Source organism: Eriocheir sinensis, chromosome 69, assembly GCF_024679095.1.
Source record: "Eriocheir sinensis breed Jianghai 21 chromosome 69, ASM2467909v1, whole genome shotgun sequence".
NCBI classification, from domain to species: domain Eukaryota; kingdom Metazoa; phylum Arthropoda; class Malacostraca; order Decapoda; family Varunidae; genus Eriocheir; species Eriocheir sinensis.
In genome coordinates this window covers 5,073,796-5,095,065 of record NC_066577.1, presented here as the reverse complement: position 1 = coordinate 5,095,065, position 21,270 = coordinate 5,073,796, and the positions used below count along the sequence as shown (strand labels likewise).

Sequence of the window (21,270 nt, the reverse complement as noted above, 5' to 3'; positions counted from 1 at the left end):
TTTTCCCCCCCTCCTCCTCCCTCCCTCCTCCATCTTTTCCCCTCCTCCTCCCTCCCTCCATCTTTTCCCCCTCCTCCTCCCTCCCTCCATCTTTTCCCCCTCCTCCTCCCTCTCCATCTTTCCCCTCCTCCTCCTCCCTCCTCCATCTTTTCCCCCTCCTCCTACCTTCCTCCATCTTTTCCCCCCTCCTCCTCTCTCCCTCCATCTTTTCCCCCCCTCAAGAAGCAAGGCACTCCTGCGGGACCAGAGGCCTGATCATTCTCCAGTAAGTCAACAAGATATACACAATAATATGTGAAAATTTCATGTCAATCAAATAAATACAAATGGCAAGACAGGAATGAAATGGAAAAAATCTTTAGTAGCCAGTATCTCAAAAAGTAGTTTTTTAACCCCTTCAACACGAGGACGCGTATACTGCATCCTTGCGTGCCCCGTACCACATCCAAGGACATGTATACTGCATCCTGGCTCGCTTTAGCCAATATACGAGTTATTTTATCTCTATATTTATGCTTCCATCTCAAAATTATCAATTAATTTATGTTTCTTTTAGTGCACCATTTGATTCTGCATGTTTTCATATATAATACATAATAATTATGTTGAGTTTATGGCTGAAAGCTTGTTATATTCAATAGCGACATTTGAAATTTGGCGCGCGCGGCAATCCCAAATACGGCGCGAGGCACTGTTTTGGGCCAGCCGTAGTGAAGGGGTTCAGCTTCAAATAATTTCACAAAATCGGTAAAAAATCTGATCGCCTTATGTTAAGTATCAGTTAAAACTACAACTAAAGGGCAATTTTTTGTTGGGAATGGATTTTCAATAATGTCAAAAGGAAACAGGACAGAGTAGAGGAAATAATAAGTTACAAAACATTGTAATTTTTTGTCTTTGAAGACAAAACAAAAAATCAAAAAGTTACTTCCAACAAAATGTAGATAGGTAAACAAAGTTTCTTTGACTTTTTTTTTCAAACCGATTAACTGAAAAATAAAGTCTGTGAAAGAAAAAAAAGAAAAAGACGTTTTGTTTGAGTCTCTCCTAAACTTCACCCGAATTTCATGAAATTCACAGAATATCATACCTTTACACCTACAACAACATACTAAAATTTCAAAGCTATAGGACGTACCATATGCGCTGGAGGACACCCCGTAGTCGTCCCCTTAAAACATCTGGTAGTGGGGAGGGCTAAGAAGACCAGGGAAATTGTGGGGTAAAAGCAGCTGTTGCAATGATGCTGTCTACCTGAAATGAACAGTTTCTGTGCTCTACTTACAGCAATAATATATATTTTGTAAATAAAGCCACCAATGGCGGCATGTGAGCCAGCGCCATTTTGATGGTGACAGTGCGCCTGCTCAATAAATGCACGGAACCCCTCTCTTGGTAAGGGATCGAGTGTTAAAGCAAAATAGTATTAAATATTAGAGATTCCTGTTCAAGTAGTTGGTTTGAGAGGCTTTTATATTGGTTGCATATGTTTGTCGTGTCTAATAGGGGTCGCGGTCGGGTGTTTCTTGGCTCACCTAGTTTAGTAGTGGAAAAATGGCGGACAGATGTGGTGGATGTGAGGAGCAACATTCCCAGGTTTGGGAGGCACACTCACCATTTCGCCAGCTATTTGGCTGAGTCCATGTTCAAGCGTACATTCCCGGATGTTGGCCAGCAGTTCCACCATTTCCTTCTCCACGCTGCAACAATATATTCCATCCAGTAAAGATATGGGTTTATCGTTTTAATGGGGGGGTCCAGGGGGTACACAGCCCCCCTTTGTTAGCAGGGGGGTCGAGGGGGGCAAAGCCCTCCCATTAGCTGTCAGGCTATGTAAAGTTCGGTTGGAATAGTTTAAATATGCTCCCCCACCCAAAAACCCCAACTTCCCGCGGGTCTCCCAAGATCGTTGGGGGAAGGGGATTCGGCCTTTTTTCTTTACTTTTAAGAACGTGTGCCTTCATATTATGGTTAAGAGACATGTATTTAGTCCCTTAAACTATAATATGGAGGTGTAACATTGAATTTTGGAGGCACAGAGTGGTTCTCCACAATTACCCAGGAAAAAATACTATCACCATATTACCGGTAGGCGGTGGCCGAAGTGATAGCGTACTGGACCCACATTCGCCGCGTGATGGACGACGCGGGTTCGAATCCTCACGCTACCACTCGGATTTTTCAGTCACCGCCGAGTGGCTTAAAACTACCCACATGCTGTCCTGAAGACCACCCATCAACCCGGACTCTAGAGGAAGCCGTCCAAGCGAATCAAGAACGAGTTCCGGGGGGCAGCATGAGCCAATGCAAGATGGCGCCACTATAAACACTCGCCTGCGCCACAACGGGCTGGGCCGACCATCAGGCCCCACCTGGAAGAAGCCTTGGGCCGACCATCAGGTCCCACCGGGAAGATGCCTACCGGCGCAATAGGCAACAACGTAAAAAAAAAATATATATATATATATATATATATATATATATATGTATATATAAATATATATATATATATATATAGATATAAAGAATCATATTTTGTCCAAAAATAATGAATCAGCGTCTCAAAATTAGTAGGCTCGCCACTCTACAATAATCCCCGGACGATATCTCATGGACGAGTGATGTGCGACAGCAAATAATACAGTAGTGTTTTAGGTGCACAAAGTCCTTCATGATGCTCAAGTGTCCTTTACAGAGACGGGTGTACTTCTGGCGTGAAGAATCTCGCCCGGTGCGGGAGTCACGGGAGCAAACACCCGCAGCCGAGCTGGTCAAAACGCAAGGAAAGCAAGAAATCTAGCAACACAAATTGCACGTTCATGTTCAGGCAATGACAATACTCTGTTCTGTCACGATGTCTGATGCGACGGCCACAGCACAGAAAATGCTGGCATGGTCATCTGCCAATTAATGCACTCTCAGATAAACACTGCAATAGACTAACTGCCGTGCAAGTAGCCGCAAAAAGTAAGGCTACAAACGCTCACCGAGTGGTTCTGAGGCGAGTTCTTGGGTCCTGGGAAGCCAAGCCGTGTTTACCTTCCTTCCTTCCTCTCGCGCCAGGAAGACCCGTCCCGGGCCAGGGACGGTCCCAGAGTCTTGCAATGTACTGCATGTAGGTGTATTTATTTCTTGCAATATGTGTGTGTGTATTTATTTCTTGCAATGTGTGTGTGTGTGTATTTATTTCTTGCAATGTGTGTGTGTGTGTGTGTGTGTGTGTGTGTGTGTGTGTGTGTGTGTGTGTGGGTATTTCTTGCAATGTGTGTGTGTGTGTATTTATTTCTTGCAATATGTGTGTGTATTTATTTCTTGCAATGTGTGTGTGTGTATTTATTTCTTGCAATGTGTGTGTGTGTGTGTGTATTTATTTCTTGCAATATATGTCTGTGTGTAGTTATTTCTTGCAATATGTGTGTGTGTGTGTGTGTGTGTGTGTGTATTTATTTCTTGCAATATGTCTGTGTGTAGTTATTTCTTGCAATATGTGTGTGTGTGTGTGTGTGTGTGTGTGTGTGTGTGTATTTATTTCTTGCAATATGTCTGTGTGTAGTTATTTCTTGCAATATGTGTGTGTGTGTGTGTGTGTGTGTGTGTGCGTGTGTGTGTGTGTGTGTGTATTTATTTCTTGCAATATGTGTGTGTATTTATTTCTTGCAATATGTGTGTGTGTAGTTATTTCCTGCAATATGTGTGTGTGTATTTATTTCTTGCAATATGTGTGTGTGTAGTTATTTCTTGCAATATGTGTGTGTATTTATTTCATGCAATATGTGTGTGTATTTATTTCTTGCAATATGTGTGTTTATTTATTTCGAGCAATATGTGTGTGTGTGTATTTCTTGCAATATGTGTGTGTGTATTTATTTCTTGCAATATGTGTGTGTGTATTTATTTCTTGCAATATGTGTGTGTGTATTTATTTCTTGCAATATGTGTGTGTGTATTTATTTCTTGCAATATGTGTGTGTGTATTTATTTCTTGCAATATGTGTGTGTAGTTATTTCTTGCAATATGTGTGTGTGTATTTATTTCTTGCAATATGTGTGTGTGTAGTTATTTTTTGCAATGTGCATGTGTTTTGGTGTGTGTGTGTGTGTCTTGCAAGGTGCATGTGTATTTTTTTGGGGGGGAGGTATTTCGTTGGGGATATACCCCAATGGAGGAAGGCGGTGCATGCCGCGCAACCCCCCAGACGGCTGGTAGATAGATACCCAGTTCTTTCAAGGAGGAGGCCCAACAACGGGCTGAGGGTGTCGGAAAGAGCCCTCCTTTCCACCCCCATGGTAACTGATAGGTCTCGAACCCACGCCCCAGCAACCCGCCGAAGCGCAAGGTAGACTCTACCACGGGACCACGGGAGCCCCCTGCATGTGTATTTACCTAGTTTATCTAGTTGTGGTCTACAGGAACGGCTCAGCTATGCTCAAGCTGTTCCGTCTAATTTGGCCTTAAATGCGTTTATTGAGTTAGCCTGTACCACTTCCCTCTCCAGCCCCCACACACACACATCTCGATCTGCGGGAAGCTGTTCTTGATGTCTCTTCCACAAATTCCTTTTCTCAACAGTTTTCCATTTCCTTTTAAGTTTCTCTCTTATCAAAAGGTCATCTCTATCCAATTTCTCTAGACCATTCATCACCCTATACACCGCTATTAATGCTTTTCTGAGTGGCAACTCGTACAACAATTACAAGTAGTCTTATGCAGCCCACTCATCCACTATCAGAGAGAAACAATTTACTCTAAGATGTACTAATAATTCATCACACTCCTTTCGACCGAGGACATTCTTCACGATGGCTGCACATTTTGTTTTTCCGCACTTCCTGCAGTTTCTGTGCTACATCTGGGTCTGGACATATCATTTTAATAGCGGGAGCAAGTTTATCCGCAGATAAAAATGGAAGATTTAGCTCGCTCACTACTGCAGCCAACCGTACTTCTGCTTCTTTCCCTTGTTTTTCAGCATGCTTTTCTCCACTAACAAAAGGCATATCAAGTACACTAACTATATGTTTTGCACTTTCAACTATCTTCTTATGTTTTGCCCCGGCAGCATGCTTTCCTAGTTGGTTTGCCCGCCTTTCCGTCAGAATCACACAATTACAGTGGAAATACATATACGCGTATAGGGCCCTTAATTGCCGCTTCTTGTCAGCCAACTTTCAAACAACGGTCACTCCCATGTTTTTGTGTATTTCTGCATATACGGCTGTCGTTTCCGCTTGGCTTGAGGACTAGACATGACTGTACTGCGTATCAGTGTTAAAAACGAGAACTTAACAGTGTGTGACAGACTGCGTCATGAGGGAGAAAAGCATCAATAAAATATTAGTTCACCACATCTTGTTCTATCTCTGGTCATTTGCTGGTTGAGACCACCTTAGATTTTAAGGCTCAGCTAATCTGCATGTGCACTACCATTGATTTTCACTGTTAATTATGTGCATAAAAAGTGAGGTAAAGAATATGGTTATGTGACTGAAGCAGCAAAGGAAAATAAGAGTTATGACACACAGGTTACTGGTACTGCAAGGAGCTGTTGCAAGAACCGTTCTAGAAAGCTAATGGTAGGTACCAGGAAGGTCGTGGCAATATGCACGCTAAAGGTAGCAATAACGTAGCAAAAATGTAATTGGTATGTAGTAAATGGATTATTAAAAGGTGATGGGGACGTGGGACCTCGCCAAGGGATTTAAACTGTTATTTCGTTTACACTTTATTGTGTATGGTGGATTAATTAATGATCTCTCTCTCTCTCTGAATGAGGGGAATATGTATTTTTTCGATAAAAAATAGCATATATGGTTATTACGGATGAACTCATAGTCTAATAACAATAACAGTATATATTAGCAAACCTTTAAAAAAGTCGGACATAAAGAATTGTCTAATAGATAAGTTAATAAAATAATGAAAGCGGAAGGGAAGATGGAAACAACAAATCAGGACAAAATGGCGGGAAGACGGCCCAACACTCCACAGCTAAGCATAGCAGGCGAGCGTGTCGCTATAAGCGCCGCTATTGGGAATCCAACCGGTACTATACTCAGCGCAGTGAGAAATGAACGATGGGGTGGAGCGCCGGGATTCCGCGCTGCTGCCACACCTCCACAGATCACCGCCCGCCTTCTTTCTCCAACCCCGCCCAACTCCCCCCCCTCTCTCTCTCTCTCTCTCTCTGTTTCCATATATATATAGCTTGGATGTGAAGGTGGCCATATGGCGAGCTTGAAGCAGGGGAACGGTCCATAGCGAGCATGTGTGTGTGTGTGTGTGTGTGTGTGTGTGTGTGAACCGAGGTAATGGCAAGGTCGCCCTCCCCCGCTCATATGCCACGTTTAGGATGGGGGGAAACCTTTATACAGAAAACACGCCTTGATTTTTACCTCAGTGGTGGTGTGGAACAAAAGTTAGAATAATTTCGGAAATACACCAATTTGTATAGAAAGAGAGAGAAAGACAGAGACAGAGGGCAGGGAGCTGAAGCGGGGTTGGAAAAGGGGGATCTGTGGAGACTGGCAGCAGTGGGGGAACTCCGGTGCCAAGTCTCGTCGTCCATTTCTCGCCGAGCTGAGTATAGAAGGCTACCTGTAATGGTACCGTTAGGATTCCGATACTTTTAACGGTAACCGCAGTACCAAGTGGTATCGATTCTACTCGGTATACCGAGGAAGTACCTACTTAACATAGTGATGCTTTAAAATGGTCTATGAAGCAACAGTAACCTAATGAACTCTATGTCCACCCCCACCTGGCTGGGTTACCCACAGGAAGCTCAGGAAATGGTCATTGCCATAGGTCTATGGAGGTGCAGCCAGCAAGACAGTGGCCGTACCTAGCCCCGCCGCGGCTTGCGCAGGACCCCTAGCTGATTCTTGCCAAGAATTGGGGGGAATTCTTCAAAATCTGACACGCCAGAACAAGAAACGCAAGAATTTTGCAAGATTTCGGGTTAATTCTTGCTTGGTCTACGGTAATTCTCGACCGCAAGATGACGGCTCTATATACTTTCCGTCCACGCTGTAAACTCGTAGAAATAGCATCTGTGGGCTCATGTCATGATTTCAGCACTGCAGTGTGTTTTCAGCACTACAGTATGAGTTTTTTGTGCTTTAACAATGTCCCCCAGAAAGATAGTTAAAAGGGATGGTGCTGCAAAGAGGAAAACAGGAACGGTGGATACTATACTCGCAACAGGAACGGGAGAAAAGTCTTGGCCGCTTGCATGCCCTCCTCGACGTGACCGACTCCTATTCACCCTCCATCTCGGACGATACGTTGGGTTAGTGGTTGAACGTAATTCCGGTGCCTCAAGAAAAGGTGAACTGCTGCTGCTAAAACCCGGGGCGAAGCCTATACCTCGAGCGTAGCTAGCGGTTGCGGGAGTCTCCACCGTAACACATTGATTTGTGTTTCATATTATTTATCATTACTATGTTAGTAAATTACTTTCTGTAAAAAATAGCATGTAAAATATTCTTTATAAATATTTTTTGAGATATGGGACGCATTAATGGGATTTCATTATTTTTAATGGGGAAATTCGATTTGGTTTACAAGTGTTTTGGTGTGCGAACAAAATTCTGGAACGAATTGAAACTTTAAACTTGTAAACCGAGGCTTGACTGTATTGTCTCACTACGTCAATATTAATATTCTCGGGAGTAAAAACATATAACTCCCAATATTAGTAGTGATATACAAGACCATAAAGAACCTTGTTTCCAGCAGTCACCAGCCAAAAGGTCATGTAGTGGAGAGACCGGGGCGGCGTTGATTCAAAACGTACAGTAACCTACAGCCTTCTCTCGCTCCTCGTCTATTCTTCCCGCACAAAACTCACTCACTGCATTTCCTTACCGCCTGCCGTCTCAAGGGAATAAAATGTTGCAGAACTCCAGGCAGTGGTTTTTTTCTGCAACAAACCTGCAAGAATTATGTCGAATATAAGAGCATGGCGGTGGGGTGACTTTGATGACAAACGGCTGCGAGCCACCCGGAGGCGGAATTGTTATTGAATGTTATTGAAAATATTTTCATATCTTCATTCTATTTTCCTTGGTGTTAAACTATTGATAATAGGTATGGGAGACTTTTTAACACCAAGATAAATCATTTGGGTGCGTGATCACTATAAAATACATATACTCAACACGCAACATATATTGTATAAAAGGTTAAACTTGTTGATCAAGCTTAACCTCCTCACCCTTTCAGACATGGTGCTGCCATCTGGGTGCGATGAGAATAACTAGTCCTCGTCCTCAGTCTTGCGAGCACCATTGCCTCTCCTTCTCTAGACTCCTTGATTTATTTGGTGAACGACAATGTGGCTCAGTGGAGGAATTACATTCATTATTATTTGTAAATCATATAATGATAATAATAAAGGGAAAAAATATTATACTCTTTCTTAAGATGACGAACCACAGAAAACAGTTGAATGTATTTTATGGTAAACTGAACTGTTTCTATATATTGGTACAATAAAAAAAAAAAATATATATATATATATATATATATATATATATATATATATATATATATATATATATATATATATATATATATATATATATTTATTGCAGCAGAGTGCATCTGAGGGCTTCCTTTCCAGGTATAGGCAACTCACATTCCAACGTAATCATAATGAGTCAAGTAAGTTATCATATACGACCTGAACTCTGAAAGCTCTCATACAATACACAGGAAAAAATTACATCATTCCAGAAGAACTTGGCCAAGATGCAGCAGACACGCCCTCAGAATCATACCAGAAAGCAGTATACGTGTCCTCGTGCTCAAGGGGGAATTAAAAGCAAATTTGACTCAACTGGATCCATATTCATAAACCAAAATCATCTAAAATTTCACTCAGTACGTAAGTATTAATGAATCAATTTATAAAATATCAAAAACAACCATGTAACTCATCATCATCATCATTTCAGCGACGCCTGGTCCTAGGAGCTCCCACCAGGGGATGGCCACGGCAGAAGAGCTTCCAACTTTCTCTATCCAGACACTCCCTCCTTGCCTGCTCAAAGTTTCTCAAAGATCTTTCCCCCCTCTCCCTAACGCACTCTTGCACCCTATCCCTCCATTTCACTGGAGGTCGTCCTCTAGCATTCCCTCCCTCTATCTCACTCACATACACGAATCCTTTTGGTCATCTTACTCTCCTCCATTCGCTCCATGTGGCCAAACCACTTTAAGGTCTGTCGCTTCACTTCTTCCACCACTTCACACTTCTTCCCTTCACCCCTGTGACACATTCCAAAATGCTCGTACACACTTTCATTACTCATTCCATCCATTCTACTCACACCACAAGCACTCCTCAAATAACTTCTTTCCACTGCCTGCACTCTAGACCTCTGACTTTCATTCCACGCCCACGTTTCACTTGCATATGTGAGGGTTGGTACTATTATTGTATTTCTCAAATCCCTCTTTACTTCCATGCTCACACTTCTGCCATTCATGATTCGTCCCAAACACCCTACCACCCTTCTTCCTTGCAATGCCCTTTCTCTTATCTCTCCCTCCATACCACCATGCTTACACATGACTGATCCAAGGTACTTAAACTCATTGACCTCCTCCATTTCTTCACCATTCAAAATTATTTTGCATTCTTTTTCACATTCAATTCCCACTCTATATGGATATACAAAATCTACAACCTCACTTCTACTCCACTCACAAACCATCACTTTACTTTTGTTGACATTTACTTTCAGCTTTCTCCTGTTACAGACACTATCAAACACACTGACCAAATTTTGTAGGCCACTTTCATTTTCTGCAATGATCACCGTGTCATCAGCAAACAGTATCGAATTCAGTACCCACTTCCTTCCCTCATCGAACAGTCTTACTCCAACTTCTCCAACTTTGCCCTTCATTTCTCTAATAACACCATCCATATAAATATTGAACAACCATGGTAACATGACACATCCCTGCCTTAAGCCCACTTTTATCTCAAAATGTTCACTTGTTTCTCCAGTAATTTTGACACATGCAGATGCATCCTCATACAAAGACTTTATTGCACTAAGCAGTTTTCCTCCCACACCATAAATCTTTAAAACATCCCACAATGCAATCTAATCGACTCTGTCATAAGGTTTTTCCAAATCCATGAAGGCAGCGTACAGTTTCTTTCCTTTTGCTATTATTTTTTTCTACTACCATCCTGAAGGCAAATATCTGATCCACACATCCCCTTCCCTTCCTGAAGCCTCCTTGTTCTTCACTGATTTTCTCTTCTGTAAGTCTTTGCACCCTCTCTATTATGACTTTTCCATATATCTTTCCGGGTATACTCAGGAGACTTATACCTCTATAGCTCCCACATTCCCCTCTCCTGCCCTTCCCCTTGTAAACTGGGACAATGGAACTCAACTCGTTGAATCTGCTCACTAGACCAGAAGTAACAAGGTAACCAGGTGTGTCTTCACATTTGAGCTACTTTTCAAACACAGCATCTTATGTTTTGGTCCTAGCCTGTGGAATTCTTTATACACGGAAATTAAAAATCTAGTAAATAACGGTAATCTAGATCAATTCAAGGTGAAGGTAAAAGAAAATGAATTAGCTCTTCAGAACTCAAGGCATGAATTTTTCATTATAATGTAATCTTGTTCATTATTCTTATTTGGTAATCCATAAAATAATTTGTTCCTTTATACACAACATTGCGTAATCAACCACATGCAACAATGTATTACGTAAAAAGAAAGCTGTCTGTCAGTGAGCTACGGCTCAACAGACCGTGCCATTATTCACATCCATACATGTATCTACTGTATCTGTGTACATCACACAGGCCAAATAAATATGCTTACTTAACACCTCCTCCACCTACACTCCCAAATACAGCAGCACTGCAGCACAACACAACACCTCAGGGGAAGTGGATCTTCATGTGTTGGGCAATATCCCTCTTAACCTTGAAATGTTTCCCACAAACATCACACTTGAACTTTCTCAGGCCAGAGTGTCTGAAGGTATGTATGTTCAAATGAGTCTTCGTAGTGAACCTTTTGCCGCACTCTAAGCATTCATGAGGTCTTTCGCCAGTGTGTGTAAGGGTGTGGTCGTTGAGGTGACTCTTCTCAATAAATCGTTTCCCACAAAATTCACATTCATGATTTTTTTCACCAGTGTGTGTGAGGGTGTGTTTGTTGAGGTGACTCTTCAGAGTAAATCGTTTCCCACAAGATTTACATACATGATTTTTTTCACCAGTGTGTGTGAGGGTGTGGCTGTTGAGGTTACACTTCCGAGTAAATTGCTTCCCACAAAATTTACATTCATGATTTTTTTCACCAGTGTGTGTGAGGGTGTGGTCATTGAGGGTACTCTTTTCAGTAAATCGTTTCCCACAAATTTCACATTCATGATTTTTTTCACCAGTGTGTGTGAGGGTGTGTTTGTTGAGGGTACGCTTCAGAGTAAATCGTTTCCCACAAAATTGACATTGATGATTTTTTTCACCAGTGTGTGTGAGGGTGTGGGTGTTGAGGTTACACTTCTGAGTAAATCGTTTCCCACAAAATTTACATTCATGATTTTTTTCACCAGTGTGTGCGAGAGTGTGTCTGTTGAGGTAACTCTCTTTAGCAAATCGCTTTCCACATAATTCACATTCATGATTTTTTTCACCAGTGTGTGTGAGGGTGTGGCTGTTGAGGTTACTCATCTGAGTAAATCGTTTCCCACAAATTTCACATTGATAATTTTTTTCACCAGTGTGTGTGAGGGTGTGGTCGTTGAGGTTCCTCTTTACAGTAAATCGTTTCCCACAAATTTCACATTCATGATTTTTTTGATGATTTTTTTCACCAGTGTGTGTAAGGGTGTGTGTGTTGAGGGTACTTTTCAGAGTAAATTGTTTCCCACAAAATTCACATTCATGATTTTTTTCACCAGTGTGTGTGAGTGTGTGATTGTTGAGGTTACCCTTTAGAGTAAATTGTTTCCCACAAAATTCACATCCATAATTTTTTTCACCAGTGTGTGTGAGTGTGTGTTTGTTCATTTCAGACTTCCCCCTGAATACTTCATCACATTTATAATTTGTTTCACCAGCGTGTATATGAATGTGTCTGTTGAAGACACTCTTCAGAGCAAACTGTCTTCCACAAACTCCACATTGATGATTTCTTTCACCATTGTATCTAACAGTGCGTTGGTTGAAGGAACTCTTCACACTGGATCCTTTTCCACTAACTTCTCTTTCTTGGTTTCTTTCACCAGTGTGTGTAAGGGTGTGTGTGTTAAGGGTCCTATTCTTACTTAATTTTCTACCACCATCATGGCGTTCATGAAGTCTTCCACCAGAGTGTGAGGGTGTACTTGTTGAGGTCATCCTTCCCAGGGAGTCTTCTCCCACACCCTTGGCATTCATGCTTTCCTTCACCAGTGTGTGCAAGGCTGTGTCATGTGATCGTGCTTTCAGTCTCAGATCTCACACTCCAAGTTTCTTTCCTTTATGGCTGGAGATGCCAACAGTGGCGGAGGTGGTTCTTCTGACCACCTTGATCCTCACACCAGTGGCAGTCTGCTCCTGCTGGTCCCGGCCACCCAGGCCTTGCAGCCTCCACTGCAACACTGATCTTGATGTGAGGAGTTGGCAGGTCTTGCAGGAACATCAGGGGAGATGTGGCAGGTAGCAAGGTTCCCCTGACCCCACACTCAGGGACCAAGCCAGCATTTGAGGTGCGGGATGCAGGAAGAAGTCCTGGTCAGTGGCAGTGAGGACACAGTGAGTGTTGAGCACAGCACTGGCCTCAGACCCTCACCTCAGCACCAGTGGTGGCAGTCAGGAAACAAAGGGTTGTTTGCTATTTCCTGGAACTGTGCTTCCCGCCTCAGACCCTCACCTCAGCACCAGTGGTGGCAGTCAGGAAACAAAGGGTTGTTTGCTATTTCCTGGAACTGTGCTTCCCGCCTCAGACCCTCACCTCAGCACCAGCACCAGCACAAGTGGCGGCCGTCGAGGCACAAAGTGTGTGCTGTCTTCTAGCACAGTGCTCCTCCCAGCATGGCCGACACCACTTCCTGGTATGTAAGAGATGAGGTGTTAATGCAGTGCCTTGTTCCAGTAACATATATATATCTGCTTAACAGCCTACTGCAGGAGTGGCCTCCTCAGGCCCTGCTGTCAGTGGGATAAATGTTGTCATATTCTGAGGGCTGCCTCTCCTCCCATCCTCATAACTCCCAACACAAACACATACTATAGTTGCTGTTACATTACTTGGCCTGGAAAATCTTTTAGGGAGTGAACTGCAGACTTGGCATCATTGCCTGGGTGATGGAAGGTTTCTGTGCTAGTCTTTGGCCTATTCTGAACTTTTTCTAAGGTGCATCAAACACCATTTGCATTAATGCAGCCATGATTGCCGTTTCTAACTAAGGGTTACCTGTAAGGACTGCTGAGGCAATACTGTGAAGGAACTGTTTAAAGGATGCCATCTATGTTGCACTCTCCTGATCCACTGTTCCGCTGGTCTCCCAAACCCTCCCGTGGGAATGTGGCTAACAAAGTCAGTTGTACCTCGGGCTGCCTTGTGTCCAGTTGCAACATAGGTGACACTGCCCACGCCTTTGTACCGTACTATAAGAGAATTTCATACTATACTATCGTACCATACTTTAACTGTCCCTACAGTCATGTTGCACATGGTGTTCTTCAACGCCTCAAAAACTCAATTTCTCGACCTAGCAACTGAACACAATCTCCCAAACACCTATCCCCTATTCTTAAGACAACACTCAGCTGTCACCTTCTACACTAAACATCCTCTGTCTACCTCTCACTAAATCATCTTCCTCGAGGTTGGGCGTTCTGTATCATCTCTGGCAATTCTTTTCCCCGGCATAACTGCTATCCATATACAAGGGCCTTGTCTGCCCTCATATGGAGTATGTATCTCATGTGTCAGGGTGCCTCACACACACACAGCTGTCCTGGACAGAGTAAGGTCTAAAGCTCTTCGTCTCATCAACTCCTCTTACTGACAGTCATTCCGTACCCTACCTTAGAATCACACACTGGTTCACTGCCCCGCCTTATCTCCGCAGCTTGTCCACTAACCCTCCTACCACCAGACACGCCCTGCCCACTGACCCACCCTGCCCTCATAACCCTCCCTGCCTACAGGAAGGACTTACGACCTATGCAACTTACGACTGGTCGACTTTACAACCTCCGTTATGACAGTTTCTGCGGAAACTATGAAAAATTGGATGAATTTAAGCAAGAATTATCAAAAGAAATATTAGTTGTGAAAGATGAAGTTGAACCTCTGGCACTCTGTGTGAAAGAGAAGTTGGGTGAGGTGGCAGACGTGCTTTGTGCTGACAAGACAGAGTCAGCAGGCACCAGCTGGGCTGATGTAGCAACACAGAGGAGGAAGGAGCATCTCCTTGTCATCAAGGCCTCCCATCAAGATAAAAAGGCTACTGAGATGAAAAATGAAGTTTCCCAGGCATTGCAAGGCATTCAGATTCCTGATTCAAGATTCACGAATGGAGGTAACATTGTTATGAACTTTGATGTTGAGAATATAAGGAAAGGAGCAGCTCAGAAACTAGAAAATGTAGAGCAAGTTAGCACAAAAAGTGTGGGAAAATTAAGGCCAAAGATCATGCTCTGCTGTGTGCATGGAGGAGACCGGGGATAAGATAAATGAGACATTGTTAAACAGGAATGAGTTCCAACACTTGATTCCAGGAGTTGAGGGGAAAACTAAGAAGATATTCAACAAGCCTGCTGCTGGGGGCACAATGCACTATATCTTGAAATGTGACCCAACTGTTAGAGCCGATTCATAAACATCATGACAAGATAAAACTACAATGGGGAGTGTACACTGTGAGAGATGGATACCATGCAATCATACGTTACCATTGTCAAAGATATGGCCATCTTGAGGCCAACTGTACTGCCAAGAACAATGGAGAAGCCCCAAAATGTTTCAAATGTGCTGAGGGTTGCTCCATGGCTGAGAAGAAATGCATAAATTGTGTGGGTGCCGCTTCCACACCTCTGCTCCATCTTCAAGTATTGCAGCTGGACGATGACGGAATTGGACGCTGCTCCTCTTGAAGTTGGGCCGTGTGGGACTGGAGGCTCATCTGGTATCTTTGCCAGTTTCTGTGCTGGCACCTGTCAGGTCTCTGGCGTCCCTTGGCAGACAGTTGAACAGGCTGGGTCCAGCACAGATGAAGCTTTCTGCCTGTGTTGTCTGGATCCTCTGAGAGTGGCAGCTCAGTGACCTCCTTGTGCAGGACCTTCCAAACCTTGGGTGGTGTTGACCTTTAATGCCACCCTTTCCGTTTCGTGTTGGATTTGGTGCCATGCCCTCAAGGGTTTTCCAGACGTAGATAGCGATGTAGCGCTCTCTTCGTCTCTGCAGAGACTACAGCTTTTTGTAAGTCACTTGCATTTTCTGCAATGAGCACTGTGTCATCAGCAAACAGTATCGAGTTCAGTACCCACTTCTTTCCCTCAGCCAACATTTTTACTCCAACTTCCCCAACTTTGCCCTTCATTTCTCTAATAACACCATCCATATAAATATTGAACAACCATGGTGACATGATGCACCCTTGTCTTAAGCCCACTTTTATCTCTAAATGTTCACTTGTTTCTCCAGTAATTTTGACACATGCAGATGCATCCTCATAGAAAGACTTTATTGCACTAAGCAGTTTTCCTCCCACACCATAAATCTTTAAAACATCCCACAATGCAATCTAATCGACTCTGTCATAAGCTTTTTCCAAATCCATGAAGGCAGCGTACAGTTTCTTTCCTTTTGCTATTATTTTTTCAACTACCATCCTAAAGGCAAATATCTGATCTACACATCCCCTTCCCTTCCTGAAGCCTCCTTGTTCTTCACTGATTTTCTCTTCTGTAAGTCTTTGCACCCTCTCTATTATGACTTTTCCATATATCTTTCCGGATATACTCAGGAAACTTATACCTCTATAGCTCCCACATTCCCCTTTCCTGCCCTTCCCCTTAACTGGGACAATGGTGGATTTTGTCCAGTCTGCTGCCCGCCCCCCCCCATGCTACTTCACATATCTTGACCATTCACTTAACAACTACATCTCCTCCGCACTTCAACATTTCTGCTGTGATTCCATTTTTTTTATCTTTTTATTGCCTGATTTACTTCTTCATATGTTATATTTCTTTCTTTATATACTCCTCCTCTGCCTGTACTCAAAACTGCTGTTGTTACAGCTGCTGGACGTCCATCCTCAAAATTCACTAAGTTTTTGAAATATTCTCTCCATATCTCTTTCACAGCTTCCCTGTCTTTCAACATCTTTCTATTCTCATCCATAACTTCATTTATTTTGAAGAGATATTTTCTGCATTTCTTTCGTTTTTTAACTTCTTTCCAATATGATTTCCTGTTCCCTTTATATTTTTCACTTAGTCTTTTTCCAAAGTCTTCATCAACTCTCTTCTTACTTTCTTTTATTGCTTGTTTTAATTTAATTTTGCATTCTCTATTTTTCTTTTTCCTTTCCCTTTTTACTTGCTCAGCCACATTTCTTCCTTGAGTTTCCTTAAAAAGTTCCCTTTTCTCTTTTACTATCCTCCTTATCTCTTCTGTCCACCATGAACATCCTTTTCTTTTTCCATCTCTCACCACTTTCATCCCTAACACTTTTTTTGTTGTAGTGGGAAAGCCGAGAAGTGGCTGAGAAATGGCAACATTACACTGCATTTTGAGACTAAGAAAAGAGCATGGAACGTATATCAGAGTACTCCTCTCACGACCATAAAGCCATTTAAAATATTTACTTATACTCAAACTCCATTCTTTTTGGGTGGTGTTTGTTACAGAATAAACAGTCTCGTGACACATGGCATCTAGCCGAGAGTCGCTTGTTGTCTACTTTAGAGAATTTGACAAGTGATTAATGTATGGATAGCTAATTCAGTCTGCCATGACCTTACAGCACCACCCATGACGATCAATCACTCACCACAGTGACCCAGTTCATGCATGGTGGGTTGCTCTATGCCGCCACCGCCTACAATTAGCTCGAACTAGGCGTTTTGAGCCGAGCCCAAATCTGAGTCCACCGTTTCAGCGGACCGACTCGCGGGAGCCCAAAAATGGGTCCACCGACGCTCCCGGGTTAAGGCCACTTAAGGACCCCAATAAGGAGATTCACTTGTAATTATCGTTAAAATAGTTAATTCCTGATGTTTCTTGGCAATGGTTAGGCGTCAGAAACCGGTAAATACTATGCTTTGAGTGCGACAATCTGACAACGGTGGTATTGACCGACACATTTTCACAAGTATGGTTGACGCCTGACGTTCCTAGCTGTTTGCACCCTCGTTTGCAATCAAAGTGACACTCAGTTTATACAAGCAACGGAAAAAACAAAAGAATGTGGAGGCGGCAATGGCTTGCCAGAAGAGAGGAGGGCAGTGAAGTGATGCAGCTGTTGCAAGAACTACGTCTAGAAGATGAGGAAGGCATGTCCCGTATTTTCTCAATTAAAGTGACCTCGGAGGCCCTGGTCCAGGCAACAACTCATTGCTGAGTGAATGTATAAGGACAGTAGGGTGTAGCTTCTTCCTCTTCTCTTTTCTTGTTATTGTGAAATGCCAGTACAGTAATCCCCCGCTGTATCATGGATTTTACATTGTAAATATTTAGTTTCATATCGAGGATTTTTCACTATATCGCGGGATTTTGCGGTATAGAAGTCTTTTAATATATTTATTATTTTACTTATTTTGCAGTAAAATAAGCATTTTCTACCCTAAAAAATTGTAAACAATATATAAAAAAAAGAAAATATTAATAAGAACATATTAGAAGAATATTAAATCGAAATAAAATATGTAACGTACAGCAGATGAGTAAAGACTCACGCATATGGAAAACGCAGCTACGGCCGCTTCCGCTTGAGTTAGTTTGCCCACGTGTGATCGTACACGGCACACTATTGGCTGATGGATGGGAGGCGGCCAACCAGAGCACTGTGTTCTGTATCCTGGGCGCTGATTGGCTCAGCGACCATAGCATTAGTTAGTTCATCAGTGGTTAGCTTGGAGACAAAGGAAGAGTGTGTTGCAGCTTGCTATCGTTAAATGCTCGAGAACTTGGCAGTGAGGACCCAGACAGGATGAGCCATGACTACTTTTCAACAAGACTTAAGTCCTAAACTTGCTCAACATGATTACCAAGCTTATCTAGTTTCGTGGAACTCTTAGCAGTACTGGAATAAACACATGGAGAGCTACTGAACCGATCAGCTGATACGCTCTTCTTCTTCTTGTGACCACAACTTACCGACCACACGAGTAACCGACATGTTGGTGACTGAGTTTCTGACTAGAATTTTGATGAGTTTCCCGTGAAATGTAGCCGACTTTGAATCTCTCGAGAAACTAGTGGTTGGGAGACCTTGTTCACATGGGCAGAGGCGAGATTCACAGAGATATGCGTGCTTATATAAATAACATATAAAATATAATATATAAATTATATAAATATTAAAATAAATATAAGGTCACAACTTCACGGATTTTCGCCTATCGCAGGGGGTTCTGGAACCTAACTCCCGCGATAAACGAGGGATTACTGTATTTACTCTTTTCTCCACTCCAACACGATCACAGCGTGTCACAAAGCACGAGAAATTAATCCAGACAAGGAAAGGTTTTGCCGGCACCGGGAATCGAACCCACTACCAGCGTAACGGGAGAGCCACTCCTTAACCAGTCGGCCAAAGAGGTACCCCCCTGACTAAGTGGGTTATGGGAGGCTCGCCCATCAGGCAAGTCAGCATGCATTACACCCCATCCCCATTTAGATTAATTTCTGTGTTGAGTTCCCATTTTCTATGAACTTCGGAGAGCATGGGCCATCTCTACCTGTTACCCTCTCAGGGTAACACAACAGAACCACAGGAGAGGATGCCACCGCCTTGCCACCAGTGAAATGGCAGGATTTTCTCTTTACTACACTCACACATGACCTCTGCGTGTAACGAAACACACAAGAAATTAATCAGACAAGGAAAGGTTTGCCGGCGCAGGGGATCAAATCCACGACCAGCGTAACAGGAGAGCCACTCCTTAACCAGTCGGCCAAAGAGGTACCCCACTGGCTAAGTGGGTTATGGGAGGCTTGCCCATCAGGCAAGTCAGCATTACAATTGCTGATGAACATAAGAACATAAGAACACAGGGAGACTGCAAGAGGCTGAGTGGCCTCCACAGGACAGCTCCAGAATCCCCCCACCTACTCGCGATGGGTGAGATGTAGTTTCAGGGGTTACAGGTAGAGGCTTGATCCTCGTTTACCTTCGGTACGGGCGTACGCTCCAGTACCCTGTCACCCTGTCATGATGATGATTATGAATACCGTCGTCCTTCGGTGAAATCTACCGTAGCTACGGAAGACCGTGGACACGTCAGAAAACCATGGAATTGAGAACCATGCCAGCAGAAATCATGGTTTGACTGAAGATCCACGGAAAACTTGCCCAGTGTGCTAACCCCATAACAATTACATCTGATTCACGGTAAAGATTTGTTTTAGTACCGTGCTAGTATCTCATTATCTACTTTAAGAAACATCACTGTCTCTTCATATATCTTTTCTACAAACCTTCAACAGTCATGGAAACACTTTCAAAATCCAATCCAGGGACTTTTATTTTACTCTTGAAAATACGGGATAATGTTTACGAAAGTGGATCGCCTCCTCAGGCGGTGCTGCCGCCGCAGCCGCAAAATAGCTCGCAGAGGGTTTAGAGTGGGGGAGCATAAGTAAACTTCTCCAACCGAACTTTACGACTCTGCTAGCAGGGGGGCTGCTCCCCCACCCCCCCACATGTATATGTGACTTATTTCTGAAAGGAGGTATTTCTCGCAACACCGGCTGCACCGCCGCCGCGCCTGTCGCCAAAGCAAACCTGTTATTTTCATGCAAATACTGCGAATTTTATCATGGACATGAATATAACCTAACCTTAGCTAACCCTACCTAACCTAACAAAACCCTCTGTGAGCAATTTTGCAGCTGCGGCAGTGCCATCACCGCAGCCAGCACCAGAGGAGGCGACGCGCTTTCGTAAACATTATCCCGTATTTTCAAAAATAAAAAAAAGTCCTTGAATTGGATTTTGAAAGCATTACATGACTGTTGAAGGTTTGTAGAAAAGATATATAAAGAGCTACTGATGTTTCATAAGGTAGGTAATGAGATACTGGCATGGTACTAAAACAAATCTTAACCTGATTCACTTCCCTCCCTGCACACTCGGTTCCCCCGTCCCCCCAACAGCCAACACAAATATGTGTGTTATGCACCTGTACGGGTGCCCTGCGCATCATTAATCCAGATCCAGGTTCAGCAAATTAACTAACTAACTAACCAGCTGCAGTACTTGAAGAGGGAGCAGAGGTGTGGAGGCGGCGGGTCCCCAGACTGGCCGTGGTGATGACACCGAGATCTACGACAGCAAACAACAAACTAACTAACTACTAACTAACTAACTAACTAACTAGCTGCAATACTTGAAGATGGAGCAGAGGCAGCGGGTCCCCCGACTGGCCGTGGTGATGACACCTACTAGATCTACGACAACAAACTAACTAACTAACTAACTAACTAACTAACTAACTAACCAGCTGCAATACTTGAAGATGGAGCAGAGGCGGCGGGTCCCCAGACCGGCCGTGGTATGACACCTACTGGATCTACGACACCAAACAAACGAGCGGTCAAAGCCAACTAAAGTAGCCGCAAAAAAATAAAGCTACACACCCACCAAGTAGTTGTGTGATGTGCTGTACCCTCGGATTTGTGTACAACAAGGCTGCAGTCTTGCTCTGAGTGTAACGCCTCGTTGTGCATGAAACAACGTACGTCGAGGAAGCCAGAGCCTAAGCGAAGGCCCCCATGGTTGTCTCCCTCTTGGGCGCTGAGACCCGTCTCGCGCCAGGGACGGGTCCTGTTGGCTTTTTATATATATATTATTCAATGGATGTGTGTTAAGGCAAAAAGTTGGGGGCAGACGCTGTAGCAGCGCGTGGCCTCGGTGCTCATCTCCGTGGCATTGGCCCTTGAGCCTGCATGTTGTGGGAGGGAGCCCGTCACCCCGGGACACAGGGCCAGTGTGACACCGGGTTACCACAGGTTACCTTCCCCAGGTACCCATTTATCGACCAGCCCGAAAGGGAGGATGATCAG

The 21,270-nt window shown here is 43.5% G+C and overlaps 2 protein-coding genes across 6 annotated transcripts in view; both read right to left on the bottom strand.

Annotated features, from left to right (window-relative positions):
- Window positions 1–12,642, bottom strand: part of LOC126988437 (gastrula zinc finger protein XlCGF46.1-like) — a 39,489-nt gene extending 26,847 nt beyond the window's left edge. The window contains exon 1 of the mRNA XM_050846558.1: window positions 10,919–12,642. Coding sequence (XP_050702515.1) covers window positions 10,920–12,425 — 1,506 coding nt within the window. The 5' untranslated portion in view covers window positions 12,426–12,642 and the 3' untranslated portion in view covers window position 10,919. The remainder of the gene's footprint in view (window positions 1–10,918) is intronic.
- Window positions 1–21,270, bottom strand: part of LOC126988436 (zinc finger protein 708-like) — a 227,702-nt gene that overhangs the window by 19,452 nt on the left and 186,980 nt on the right. For 2 of the 5 annotated variants that reach the window (XR_007741948.1, XM_050846530.1), the window contains exon 3: window positions 10,877–10,918. The exons of 2 other annotated variants lie outside the window; for them this stretch is intronic. The gene's annotated coding sequence lies outside the window, so the exon portion shown is untranslated. Of the gene's footprint in view, window positions 1–10,621; window positions 10,919–21,270 lie in introns of those variants that run through there. One more of the 5 variants, XM_050846521.1, reaches the window with a different exon arrangement.